The 14,378-nt window shown below is 38.7% G+C and overlaps 1 protein-coding gene across 5 annotated transcripts in view; it reads left to right on the forward strand.

Annotated features, from left to right (window-relative positions):
* Window positions 1-14,378, forward strand: part of PIKFYVE (phosphoinositide kinase, FYVE-type zinc finger containing) — an 84,618-nt gene that overhangs the window by 52,802 nt on the left and 17,438 nt on the right. For all 5 annotated transcript variants that reach the window (XM_041737258.1, XM_041737257.1, XM_041737260.1 and 2 more), the window contains 9 exons: window positions 1,110-1,181; window positions 2,096-2,267; window positions 3,830-4,008; window positions 5,643-5,756; window positions 6,136-6,244; window positions 6,346-6,500; window positions 7,417-7,507; window positions 12,545-12,605; window positions 13,441-13,578. In XM_041737258.1, coding sequence (XP_041593192.1) covers window positions 1,110-1,181; window positions 2,096-2,267; window positions 3,830-4,008; window positions 5,643-5,756; window positions 6,136-6,244; window positions 6,346-6,500; window positions 7,417-7,507; window positions 12,545-12,605; window positions 13,441-13,578 — 1,091 coding nt within the window. The remainder of the gene's footprint in view (window positions 1-1,109; window positions 1,182-2,095; window positions 2,268-3,829; window positions 4,009-5,642; window positions 5,757-6,135; window positions 6,245-6,345; window positions 6,501-7,416; window positions 7,508-12,544; window positions 12,606-13,440; window positions 13,579-14,378) is intronic.

Genomic DNA, 14,378 nt, shown 5'->3' on the forward strand with positions numbered 1-14,378 from the left:
TTAAAAATTTGTTTCTCCTGCGCTTTTTTAAAATTTTATTTAAATTTAGTTAATTAACATAAAATGCATTATTGATTTCAGAAGTAGAGGTAGAGGTCAGTGATTCATCAGTCTTATATAACACTCAGTGCTTATTACATCACCTGCTCTCCTTAATGCCCATCATCCAGTTACCTGGTCCCGCATACTTTAATTTTAAAAGCTTGTTTTTGGAGCACTGTTTCCATGACAAAATGTGTTCTGTGTTTTAATTTGGGACTCCAGGAACACATATTTATACCAGTGAGATCAGGGATTCTTCTAGTGTCTATATAGCTCTTAGCAGACTTTGACTTAGGGCTGGGGAACCCACAGGCAGGTTTTTGGCTTTTTTCTTTTCTTTTTTTCTTTTAAGATTTTACTCATTTATTTGAGAGAAAGCATGTGTGGGGGTGGGGAGGGCAGAGGGAGAGAGAGAAGCAGACTCCCCACTGAGTAAGGAGCCAGATGCAGGGGCTCCATCCCAGGACCCTGAAACTGTGACCTGAGCTGAAGGCAGACACTTAGCCAGCTGGGCCACCCAGGCGCTCTCCGTAGGAGTTTTCTGTGGGAGTTTATGGACTCCTTAGGTCAAAGCTTGAATAAAGTGTGGATTACAACAGGGCTATAGCCAAATTCTCTTATTTGTAGGCATTCATAAGTTAGGTATAAAGTCAGGAATTGGCTCTCCTGGAAGAATATGAGCTGCTGTTCTCCATGCTCAGTAAAGATGTGGACCAGAGAGCAGGAGACAGGAGTTCTATTTAATGGTGATAGGGCATAAGGGCTTTGTAGGAAACTTTGATCTCTTCCTAGTTCATATCCATTTTACTCATTATTATTTTTGCATCCTGATCTAGTTTGATAAGATACTAATGGACTGGGAATAGATAAGGAGCTATAGTGTGGCTAGTTCAAACCCCTTTTACCTGATGAGATTAAACCTGTTGTAGAAGAACAAGAGAATATTACCTATTTTAATACTACATTGTAGGCACATCTAACAGGTAATCAGTTTGTAGTCTCATGCAGTGTCTTGGCAGTGTGGTAATTCTTATGACGTGCTCCTAAGAAATACTGTCTTTTTTTAGGATTGTGACAATGGAATTTTATGGAAAGAATGATCTGACATTAGGAATATTTTTAGAGAGATACTGTTTCAGGTAAGAACAGATTTTCTCCTTATGTTCTGTGTATGCTTTTCTGATGCCCAGAATTTCAACCTAAAACATAAAGAGGAGTTGAAGTATTGTGTGGCCTCCACTATAATATCATGTGTCAGAGTACCATAGAAAGAAGTTATCTATTTCATATTCAATCCCAGGATGTCTTATCTACTTCGTTTTGCAGATCTTTGAGTGTCTAATTATGCCGCCATCTAAGAGGTTTTTTTTAGGATATGTGTCTTTACAGTGATTGAAATGAGAGGCAGGAGAGGCATAGAGATCATCTAGACCTTGGTTTATTTTTTTAATTTATTTTTATTTTTTTATTTTTTAAATTTTTATTTATTTATGATAGTCACACACACACACACAGAGAGAGAGAGAGAGAGAGAGAGAGAGAGGCAGAGACATAGGCAGAGGGAGAAGCAGGCTCCATGCACCGGGAGCCCGACGTGGGATTCAATCCCGGGTCTCCAGGATCGCGCCCTGGGCCAAAGGCAGGCGCTAAACCGCTGCGCCACCCAGGGATCCCTAGACCTTGGTTTAAGTCAGAGTTATCACCTGCCACTTTCATGAAGAAGAGCAAGTAATTTTTACCAGCCCCCATTATAGGGAATAACAAGCTCCAGAAGTATCATGGGCTTTCCTAGGTAAAATGAAGTGACATTTTAAAAATGTGAAGCAAATAGAAGGTGCTTAATAAGTGGAAACCATCACTGAGTTGTAGCTGAAGACAGGCTTAGCTGCAGGCTCTGAGCTTGCAAGTGGTGCCTGGAATAGGTCGTCCACCGGCTATCACTGCTCTAGAGAGGACACTGAGCTTCCCGGACAGCGGTTCTGATTAGCCAGTATTCATTCAACATTACTTCTCGGTTTCATGGTTTAACGTGAGGACTTTGTTTTTGTCAAAGGCCTTCTTATCAGTGTCCTAGCATGTTCTGTGATACCCCTATGGTGCATCATATTCGGCGCTTTGTCCATGGCCAAGGCTGTGTGCAGATAATCCTGAAGGAGCTGGATTCTCCAGTACCTGGATATCAACATACAATTCTTACTTATTCCTGGTGCAGGATCTGCAAACAGGTAAATGTACCCTGTTACTCTAATATTTTTGTACAGCATCATTTATTTATTTTATTATTTTTTTAAAGATTTTATTTATTTATTCATGAGAGAGAGGCAGAGACACAGGCAGAGGGAGAAGCAGGCTCCATTCAGAGAGCCCGACGTGGGACTCGATCCTGGGTCTCCAGGATCAGGCCCTGGACTGAAGGTGGCGCTAAACACACTGAGCCACCCGGGCTGCCCAACATCATTTATTTATTTTTATTTGTGTAGTTCTTTTTGGAGAGGATGATCTATGTTATTTTAGATTTATTTTTCACTGGGCTCTTATTTCATTTACCTCCCAGGGTAAATTGCATTTTGTGTATTGCATTTAGTGTTTGTTTCTGGAAGTTTTCATCTTGGAATTTATCAGTCATTATGTAAAATATAGATACCTTGTTTGGTAAAATTATGGAGATTATATCTTAACAATTCTCAGTTATGTTTATTCAGCAGACACTTATTTAGTACCATCTGTGTGCCGGGGACTCTGAGGGCCTGGGCATGGCTCCTGTCCTTTAGCAGGGGAGACAGACTTGTAGCACAACAGTATAGTATGCTAGGATGTTTGAGGAAGAGAGATAAGCAGACTCCTTGCTGAATAGGGAGCCTGCCGGGGGGCTCCATCCCAGGACCGTGGGATCATGACCCAAAGGCAGATGCTTAACCAACTGAGCCACCCGGGCCCTTCCCAATACCCCATTTTGGAAGACTGGCAAAAAGTATCAAAGACCACACAAATGTTCATGCCATTTGGTCTACCAATTCCCACTTTTCTTAATTTATTCCAAGGAAATAATTATGGATATAACACATATGTATGTATACACAAGGAAGTTCATCAGAGCATGATCAGAATAGAGGAAAAACTTCTAATGTCTTAAATGCGTATCAGTAGGGATTGGTTAGATATGTCCATACAATGGGATACTCTATAGCTATTAAAAATCAAGTTACTTAAGAGTATTTTAGGTGGGAAAATATTTATGATTCACTGCTAAGTAAAAATAATACAAGACTATAGAGCTAATTATAGGAAAGACTTTATTTATAAATACAATGGCTGGGTACCTTCTATGTGTTCATATACATATATATGTACATATAAATATATATACACGTACATAGAAATAAAGTAAATATACTAGCATAGTGATGTTGGTGGTGGGATCACCAGTGGTACTGCTCCCCCAACCACTCCTAACTCTATCCACTTTATTTTTTAAAAGATTTTATTTATTTTGACAGAGAGAGAGAGAGCACAAGCAGGGGGAGTGGGAGGGGTAGATGCAGACTCCCCTGTGACCAGGGAGCCCGATGTGGGGCTTGATCCCAGAACCCTGAGATCATGACCTGAGCTGAAGGCAGACACTTAACTGACTGAGCCACCCAGGTACCCCTGTATCCACTTTTAAACAATTCTTTTTCTGGTTTTCTTGAGTCAGAGTATATTAGATTTGTATTAGAAAAGAAATTATTTTTTAAAAAAGAGATTCTCAATATGTAATTACATAACAGATGATTTATATGAATTTCAGGTAACACCAGTTGTTGCTCTTTCCAATGAGTCCTGGTCCATGTCATTTGCAAAATACCTTGAACTTAGGTTTTATGGGCACCAGTACACTCGCAGAGCCAATGCTGAGCCATGTGGTCACTCCATCCACCATGATTATCACCAGTATTTCTCTTACAATCAGATGGTGGCATCTTTCAGGTAAGAAGTCAGAATGATCCTATACACAGTCACATATTCCCCAGAAGACTTTGTGAACATTTCTTTAGTAACTAGATTAATTTGCAGTGTGTGTAGTCCCCATTTCCACTCTTGCAAATGCAGAGGGTCCTATTTTGTGCTAAGAGCTTTCAGTGTTGTCATTTTATTTAATCCTTAATTTAAGAAAGAGTATTATGATTACCCTCACTTTCGAGTTTATAGGTCACTTAGAGAGCTAGCAAGTGATGAAGTCATGAGATGAACGAGTAGATCTACCGCTTCAGATGTTAGTCTTAACCACAGTTTTCTACATGTAGGCATTTGTTAGAATTTAGGTTGAGACATTAACTAGCATAAGGTTACTTGGGTATTCCAGATAGAGCTGAAATCCAGATAGAGCTAAAATCACTAGTTCACACAATGATATTAAGTGGTATTGTGGTATTAAGTGATTTGTGAAAGCCTTCAGGCTCGGCCTTCAAAATATATCCAGAATCTGAACACCCCGACCCTCTCTACCACTCCCACTCTGCGCTGAGCCTCTGTTGCCTTTCGCTCGAGTGTCGCAGTGGCCTCAGCCAGTTACCCTGTGGTCTGATCGCAGCCCAGTGGTCAAAGTGGTTGTGTTAAATGAAGATTGGCTCAGGCCACTCCTCTGCTACAGACCTTCAGTGGCTGTCTCAGTGAGTACGAAAGCCAGAGCCCCTTTATGGGCCTGTGAGCTCCACGTATTCTGGCTGCTTAGTGCCTCCCTGTTCTCGCCTCCTCCTCCTGTCCCCTCACCCCCTCCTGTCCCCTCACTGCAGCCTCAGTTCAGTCAGGTGGAACCCTGCCTGGGAGCCTTGCATGTGCTCCTCCACTCCCCGGATATCTGCCTACTTTTCCTTCCTTCCTGCAGGTCATTGTTGACATTTCACCTGCCCTGGCTCTTCATCCCTAGCACTCCTACTTCCCTTGCTTGCTTTCTTTTTCTCTGTAGCACTTACCATCTTACACTGTATGTTTTAACTGTTCATTTTGTTTATTGCCTGAGTCTCCTTATTCCTGAATCAGGAGGGCAGTAATTTTGGCCTTTTAGTGCTGTATCCTCAGCACCTAGAACAACATCTAACACAAAATAGGCCCTTAGGAATTATTGGCAATTAGAGCTTATTTCCTTTTGGAAGCAAGAGCATTAAACATGAATCACTGCTCGGATGGGTGATAGTATTTATTAGACAACATGAGCTCTTGGGTAGAAGGGCTCCTAAGGGACTCATGAGAAGTAAAGACTCATGAGGAATCCTCAGGAGCTGGGAAGGTGACTTGCTTCTAAGCTAACTGTAGGAAGGGGTTCCTCTCATTCATAAAGCTTTTTATCCCAGTCCTTGAGGTTTATATGCGCAAGAGGCAGCCTCAGGTGATACATGATGACATCACAGGACAGTGAAGAAACAAACAAGACAAAACCATTCCAGAATTGGGGAGGATAATTATAATGGTTGAAACTTGTCTTCAGTACTTTTATAACTGTTTTAAAATGCTTTTTTGTAGAAACTTTGTCTTGTGTCTCATAGGATTTATGTTTACCTCTACTCTAGATATGAAAAGATTTTTTACTTTCTTACTATTACTTGTATTTTTTTTTCTCCCAGTTATTCTCCCATTCGGCTTCTTGAAGTATGTGTTCCCCTCCCCAAAATATTCATTAAACGTCAGGTCCCATTGAAAGTGTCCCTTCTTCAGGATCTGAAGGACTTCTTTCAAAAGTAAGTTTTAGTTTATTTGATCATCTGTTTTTTGTGTAGTACTATCATGTACACATTTTAAAATATCACGTTAGTTCATTTAGCTTTCTTTGAAAACAGAAATAATTATTTTTCTAAATATATGTTGCATATGTCCGATGTAAAAAAAAGAAATGTAGACTGCATAAAAGTATAAAAAAGAAATCAAACCTTCTTAGACATAACCGGTGTTACAATTTTGATGGACATCCTTGTAGGTCTTTTTGTTGCAAAATTGTATATGATTCTTAATCTGACAAACTATAGTTAAAGTTTTGTGTGTGTAATTTTTCTATTTATGTGAGATTAGAAAGTTTAATTCTAACTTTTCTAAAGAGTTTAATGTTTATGGTTTTATTAGAGTTTCACAGGTATACCTCGCTGTTGATGAAAGACTTGCATCTTTAAAAACGGATACATTTAGCAAAACAAGAGAGGAAAAAATGGAAGATATCTTTGCACAAAAAGAGGTCATTCATTTCTTTGACAGAAACTCAAAATTAACTAATCAGAAGTTTCTTTTGGGGTGGGGTGTATCTCAGACTGCTGGAATTGTTTCTGCTCCCTATAGATGGAAGAGGGTGAGTTCAAGAACTGGATTGAGAAGATGCAAGTGAGGCTCATGTCTTCCTCGGTCGACACCCCCCAGCAGCTGCAGTCCGTCTTCGAGTCCCTCATTGCCAAGAAGCAGAGTCTCTGCGAAGTGCTGCAAGCTTGGAATAACAGGTGTGCTTTGCAGTCTGGCATTTCTGTCATATCTTTGCAAAATTTGCTTTGCCTTGATGTTTTTAATTTATAAAGGCCTTTAATAATTATGGACGTTACATTTTACCCTCCAGTTGTGGAAGTTTTTATTTTTCTGTCACCACTTCCCCTTCTTCATTTAAAACATCTACGCTAATCTTCAGGTAGTTTATAAAGATGAAAAACCGGATGAGAGCAGCTTTCAGTGCTGTTTCAAATACTTAGGAGTGTGTGTGCTTACTGAATATAATAATATAATTGAATTAGTATTCCATGGAGTGATTATTGGTTTTTAGGTCAGGACTTTCAGATGTATTATTATGTGTCTTCTTAAACTTTTATGTAAATATTTATTTGGGGAAATATTTCCCTTTAATGCTTATTTAAAAGTTCAGAGATTATTATCTCATTTATTTATGTAGCATCTGCATTATGCTAGGCAATGAGTAAGGCATTAGATGGACATTCCATCTTTTATTTGGTCTTATGAATCCTACAGTGTATATACTGTTGCCATTTTACAGAGGAGGAAACTGTAGCTCTAATAAGAGACTAAGACATTTCCCCAAGTTGTGTGGTTATTGTCAGAGCTGGGTTTTGAGCTCAGGTCTCTTGGTCTCTAAAGCTTATTTTTTGTTTTGTTTTGTTTTTAATTACATTATGCTCTCATAATAATTTACTATTCTTTTATAACTATAGTTATGTCACTTATATGTCTATAACTATAACTCTTGATTAGTTGATTAGAAATAATAAAAAATTTTAATATCTATTGTAGTCAAAATAGGAAAATCTAATTGTGGCTTCACAGTTGTAAAGAGAAAGTTTGTAAACATTATTCAGAATATTAGAAACAAACTGTATTCTCTCCTCCTCTGTCCTAACCCTTTAATTATAGATTGCAAGACCTTTTCCAACAGGAAAAGGGTAGAAAGCGACCTTCAGTTCCTCCAAGTCCTGGAAGACTGAGACAAGGGGAAGAAAGCAAGGTAATGAAACATGGTCTTTCATTGAAAATTGGTTTTTCATTGATATAAGTATTATAATCAATTTCATTTAAGACAAAAGTGGCAATTTGATACTTGCATTTAATAATATTAGATAGAGGTTTTCATTTCGCAGTTGTGAGGTTTTAAAGAGACATGTCCTGGATTAATTTTTTTATCTTGCTTGAAATAAAATTGTTCATTCATTTCACACATTTATCAAAAGCCACTATCTAGGCATCACTGGAGATAGCATCATGGTTGCAGTAGATGCTATAAAGAACAAGTTGTGGATACTCTATATAATAGCGTCCTAATTTATTTTACTATGTAGTTTTGTGTGTTTTTTATCTCTGTGCTTAAGTGAGAAGGTTTTCTTAAAGGACCTATCTGTACTGGGTTAGTTCTGCACATTGATTTAATTGGCTTTTCCTAACTATATTGGTTTTTGTCTTGTTGCGTAACAAATTACCACAAACTTTGTGACCTAACACACGAGTATATCATTTTATAGGGGTCAGGAATCCTGTGTGACTAGGATCCCTGCTGAGTCTCAAGTAGTTCAAGTCAAGATTTCATCCAGGGCCATTATCTTACCTGAGGTCAGGGTCATCTTCCTAGCTCATCCAGGTTGTTGGCAGAATTTAATTCCTAGTGATTATAAGCCTGTGGTCCCACTTTTGTTCCTGGCAGTTGAGCAGAGCCCATTCTCAACTCCTAGAGGCTGCCTGCATTCTTTGCCATGAGCCCCCTTTCATCTTCAAAGTTTGCAACAATGCATGCTTCAGATTTCCTATTTCCTATTCTCTGCCCTGACACAGATCTAAAGGATTTGTGTGATTAGGTCACTACCTGGATAATCTCTCCCCATTTTAAGGTTAATCAATTTGGGACCTTAAATACACCTACAGAATCCCTTAACAGCAGTATTTAGATTAGTGTTTGAATAACTGGGGAAGAAAGATGTGTATACTGGGTAGGATTCCTGGGGGTCATCTTAGAATTCTGCCTATTACATGAACCATATTTTCAGATAAATTATTAGTGTCAGCAAAATATAAGGGGTTAATTTTTTTTTCAAGATTTATTTTATTTTAGAGAGAGTGTGCATAGGGGCAAGGGCAGCAGGAAAGTGAGAGACAGTCCCAAGCAGACTCTCTGCTGAATATAGACCCCATTGCAGGGCTCGATCTCATGATCCTGAGATCACAGCCTGAGCCAAAACAACCAGTTGGATGCTCAATCCATTGTGCCACCCAGGCACTCCATAAGGGTTTAGTATACTGATAAGATGAGGGACTTTGAGAGAATTTATATATATATGTATAAGTTATATATAAATATAAATTATATATTATATATATATATAAGTATATATATAAATTATATATGTATATAAGTGTATAGTATCTGTAGGGAAGTATTTTCATAGAATAATAAATTCAAGTGCCTTGGATCTTGATGCTTCTTTTTCATCTCAGAAACAACTGTGTAGGAATTACTTTTCCTTAAGGTTTAGGTGAGAGTAAGAGTAAGGGTTACCAAAGATGATTTATACATTAGTATTTGCCAACTAATCTACAGCTATTAATGGCTAACACAGACTGTTAGTGGCTTTTCCATTTGCCCACTGAAGAAACTGCAAAGCTAGTGGTGTAAGACTTTTATTTTTTTATTTTTTAAATTCATTTTTATTGGTGTTCAATTTACCAACATACAGAAAAACACCCAGTGCTCATCCCATCAAGTGTCCGCCTCAGTGCCCGTCACCCATTCCCCTCCAACACACGCCCTCCTCCCCTTCGAAGTGGTGTAAGACTTTTAATTATAATATGTAGATACATAATTGAAAATACAAAATCATTCGGTTAAATGATCATCTTTTTGAAGGTTTGAACGATGATTTGAAACTCTGTAGCATTGCCTGTATTTTCACTCAGAAACTAGTTTTTGAGTACTTTTAGGGACTATTCTAGGTTTGAGGCATATAGTTCTGAACAAAGGCCATAGTTACTAACTTTGTGGAACATTTGTCTAATGAGAGAGGAGACTGGCAGTAAACCAATGAACAATAAACTTTTTTTTTTTTAATTTTTATTTATTTATGATAGTCACAGAGAGAGAGAGAGAGGCAGAGACACAGGCAGAGGGAGAAGCAGGCTCCATGCACTGGGAGCCCGACGTGGGATTCGATCCCGGGTCTCCAGGATTGTGCTCTGGGCCAAAGGCAGGCGCCAAACCGCTGTGCCACCCAGGGATCCCTGAACAATAAACTTTTAAAAAACAAATGGAAAAAAGGCTATGAAGAAAGAAATAAGGGAAATGGAGAGTATTGCCCAGGGAATGGATGGTGGTGGCTTATTTTATAAAGGTTGCCAGGAAGATCTCTCTGGTATGGTGAGCAAATCTAAAAATGTTCTAAGTAGCCATCTAAGGAATGACTTTGTATTCAAATTATGCACAGGGTTTATAGTGGTTCGAAATATATCTTACTGGGATCTCTGGGTGGCGCAGCGGTTTGGCGCCTGCCTTTGGCCCAGGCCGTGATCCTGAAGACCCGGGATCGAATCCCACGTCGGGCTCCCGGTGCATGGAGCCTGCTTCTCCCTCTGCCTGTGTCTCTGCCTCTCTCTCTCTGTGTGTGACTATCATAAATAAATAAAAATTTAAAAAAATTAAAAAAAAAAAAAAGAAATATATCTTACCTACGGATAATGAGACTCTAAAGTCCAGTGGTTGGGGGATCCTTTGGTGGCTCTGCGGTTTAGCACCTGCCTTTGGCCCAGAGTGTGGTCTTGGAGTCCTGGGATCGAGTCCTGCATCAGCTCTCTGCATGGGGCCTGCTTCTCCCTCTATCTGTGTCTCTCATGAATAAGTAAGTAAAATATTTAAAATGTAACATAAATAACATTTTTTTTGTGTGTTAGGGGTTTATTATTATTATTATTATTTTTTTTTTTTAACTTTTATTGGTGTTTAATTTACCAACATACAGAAAAACACCCAGTGCTCATCCCGTCAAGTGTCCACCTCAGTGCCCGTCACCCATTCCCCTCCAACACCCGCCCTCCTCCCCTTCCACCACCCCTAGTTCGTTTCCCCGAGTTAGGAGTCTTTATGTTCTGTCTCCCTTCCTGATATTTCCCAACATTTCTTTTCCCTTCCTTTATATTCCCTTTCACTATTATTCATATTCCCCAAATGAATGAGAACATACACTGTTTGTCCTTCTCCGATTGACTTATTTCACTCAGCATAATACCCTCCAGTTCCATCCACGTTGAAGCAAATGGTGGGTATTTGTCGTTTCTAATTGCTGAGTAATATTCCATTGTATACATAAACCACATCTTCTTTATCCATTCATCTTTCGATGGACACCGAGGCTCCTTCCACAGTTTGGCTATTGTGGCCATTGCTGATAGAAACATCGGGGTGCAGGTGTCCCGACGTTTCATTGCATCTGAATCTTTGGGGTAAATCCCCAACAGTGCAATTGCTGGGTCGTAGGGCAGGTCTATTTTTAACTCTTTGAGGAACCTCCACACAGTTTTCCAGAGCGGCTGCACCAGTTCACATTCCCACCAACAGTGTAAGAGGGTTCCCTTTTCTCCGCATCCTCTCCAACATTTGTTGTTTCCTGCCTTGTTAATTTTCCCCATTCTCACTGGTGTGAGGTGGTATCTCATTGTGGTTTTGATTTGTATTTCCCTGATGGCAAGTGATGCAGAGCATTTTCTCATGTGCATGTTGGCCATGTCCATGTCTTCCTCTGTGAGATTTCTCTTCATGTCTTTTGCCCATTTCATGATTGGATTGTTTGTTTCTTTGGTGTTGAGTTTAATAAGTTCTTTATAGATTTTGGAAACTAGCCCTTTATCTGATATGTCATTTGCAAATATCTTCTCCCATTCTGTAGGTTGTCTTTTAGTTTTGTTGACTGTATCCTTTGCTGTGCAAAAGCTTCTTATCTTGATGAAGTCCCAATAGTTCATTTTTGCTTTTGTTTCTTTTGCCTTCGTGGATGTATCTTGCAAGAAGTTACTGTGGCCAAGTTCAAAAAGGGTGTTGCCTGTGTTCTCCTCTAGGATTTTGATGGAATCTTGTCTCACATTTAGATCTCTCATCCATTTTGAGTTTATCTTTGTGTATGGTGAAAGAGAGTGGTCCAGTTTCATTCTTCTGCATGTGGATGTCCAATTTTCCCAGCACCATTTATTGAAGAGACTGTCTTTCTTCCAATGGATAGTCTTTCCTCCTTTATCGAATATTAGATGGCCGTACATTTCAGGGTCCACTTCTGGGTTCTCTATTCTGTTCCATTGATCTATGTGTCTGTTTTTGTGCCAGTACCACACTGTCTTGATGACCACAGCTTTGTAATACAACCTGAAATCTGGCATTGTGATGCCCCCAGCTAAGGTTTTCTTTTTTAAAATTCCCCTGGCTATTCGGGGTCTTTTCTGATTCCACACAAATCTAAAAATAATTTGTTCTAACTCTCTGAGGAAAGTCCATGGTATTTTGATAGGGATTGCATTAAACGTATAAATTGCCCTGGGTAACATTGACATTTTTACAATATTAATTCTGCCAATCCATGAGCATGGAATATTTTTCCATCTCTTTGTGTCTTCCTCAATTTCTTTCAGAAGTGTTCTATAGTTTTTAGGGTATAGATCTTTTACCTCTTTGGTTAGGTTTATTCCTAGGTATCTTATGCTTTTGGGTGCAATTGTAAATGGGATTGACTCCTTAATTTCTCTTTCTTCAGTCTCATTGTTAGTGTATAGAAATGCCATTGATTTCTGGGCATTGATTTTGTATCCTGCCACGGGGTTTATTATTTTTAAAATGAATTAATGCGTATTCTGAAACTTTCTCAGTCTTAATTTCTAATAAGATAAAAATCAAAAGTTACAACCTATATAAACAAAAGCTGAGTGTCTTAATAGTTCTTAAGAGGCTTAAGGTTAGAAAATCTTAAAAATATGATTTTAATCAAATTTCCTTAAGAATAAAGTATTTACTTCTCTACAGATAAGTGCGATGGATGCGGCTCCGAGAAATATTTCTCCAGGACTTCAAAATGGAGAAAAAGGTTGGTCCTTGAGTAGTGATCACCTCCTTATTGGATTTAAAGAAATTTCTTAGTCTATAAGTTGTTTCACTGGCTAATTTTGAGAATTTTTTCTGATGCAGTTGTTATAGATGTGTTTTTTCCTTTCTATAGAGTATTGTAGCACTGTAAGTTTAAGATTATTATAAAGTTTATTATAAGAAAATAAATTAGAGATGGTTGCTTTTAGGGGAAGAAAAAAGAAAAAAAGGAAATTGAAATTTTGTTTTGCCTGTTCCAAAGTCAGCAGGTTTCACTGCAAAAATATTAGAAAGCTTACGTTTTTATGTCATTAAAATCTTTCCTAGACCTATGCTGTCTTTCATAGTATTTCATTGAATAATTTGATGCCATCCTAGAAAGTTTGTAGAGAAATTTCCTTAGACTGTCTTTGTGGAACATGAGCTCAACTCGTAATTCTTGTCATTTTCTATTATAATTAAGTGAACTTTCCCCTTGAGAATGAGCATGTGATTTTTTTCCAGTGATGTCCAAATTTTATTCCCTATTAAACTGAATGAACTAGTGTTTAGGTAGCCATTATGGCCTAGTGGAAAAGAATATTGGACAAGAATCAGACTTGGGTTGCTGGTCCTAGTGCTATCACTAAGACTTGACTGTGGTCAGTTCATATAACCTGTTTGGATATTTGTATTGGTTTCTAAAATATGTGCTAAAATGACCTAAGTAATTTTTAGGAAGTTAAAATTCTTTGGCTTAGGAGGTAGAAATATGAGTAGGCATTTAAAAAACATTTCTGTTGGGAGACATGGACTCAGTGTTTTTAAATGACTCACTTAAGTTTATTTTTCTCTAGAGGATCGCTTCCTAACAACCCTGTCCAGTCAGAGCTCCACCAGTTCTACCCATCTCCAGTTACCTACTCCACCAGAAGTCCTGCCTGAACAGTTGGTGGGGGGGCCCCCCGAACTCGATACAGCCAGCAGTTCGGAAGGTGCCGTTAAAGTCCCTTTTACTTTATTTATTTATTTATTTATTTATTTATTTATTTATTTATTTATTTATTTATTATTTATAAAAAGATTTTATTTATTCATAGAGACAGAGAGAGAGAGGCAGAGACACAGGCAGAGGGAGAAACAGGCATCATACAGAGAGCCTGACGTGGGACTCAATCCAGGGTCTCCAGGATTACACCCTGGGCTGCAGGTGGTGCTAAACCGCTGCGCCACGGGGGCTGCCCCTTTTTACTGTACTTTATCCAAAAAAGGAGAGCACTGTGAATGCTTTGATACAATGCTTTCTTGTATTTTAGATTTGTAAATTTTATACTTAACTAAAAGTGCTATTTGGGGCGCCTGGATAGCTCAGTTGGCTGAGCAGCTGAATCGTGGTTTTGGCTAAGGTGTGATCTCAGGATCCTGGGATCGAGTCAGGCTTCCTGCTCAGCCAGGGAGGGAGTCTGCTTGAGATTCTCTCTCTCCTTTCCCTCTGCTCCCCTTGCCCCCCTGCCAACCCCCGGCTTGGGCATGTGCATGCACACGTGTATTCTCTCTAATTTTTTTTTGAAAAGTGCTGTTTTAGATAGAGCTTTTTACTGTATCACTTGCTTTACTTGACATATAAATATCTCAGTAAATTGTTTCATTTGTTTTCTGGGATATTACTTTCTTGAGTCCGATAAAACATGGTTGTTGCCTTGTAAGAAAATAAGAGAAATTGTAGCCATTTTTCCAACAACTGTTTATTTCAGTAATAGCAAATTTATGCCTTGCTTGTGTTTAAGCAGTAACT

Source organism: Vulpes lagopus, chromosome 22 (genome assembly GCF_018345385.1).
Source record: "Vulpes lagopus strain Blue_001 chromosome 22, ASM1834538v1, whole genome shotgun sequence".
Taxonomy (NCBI): domain Eukaryota; kingdom Metazoa; phylum Chordata; class Mammalia; order Carnivora; family Canidae; genus Vulpes; species Vulpes lagopus.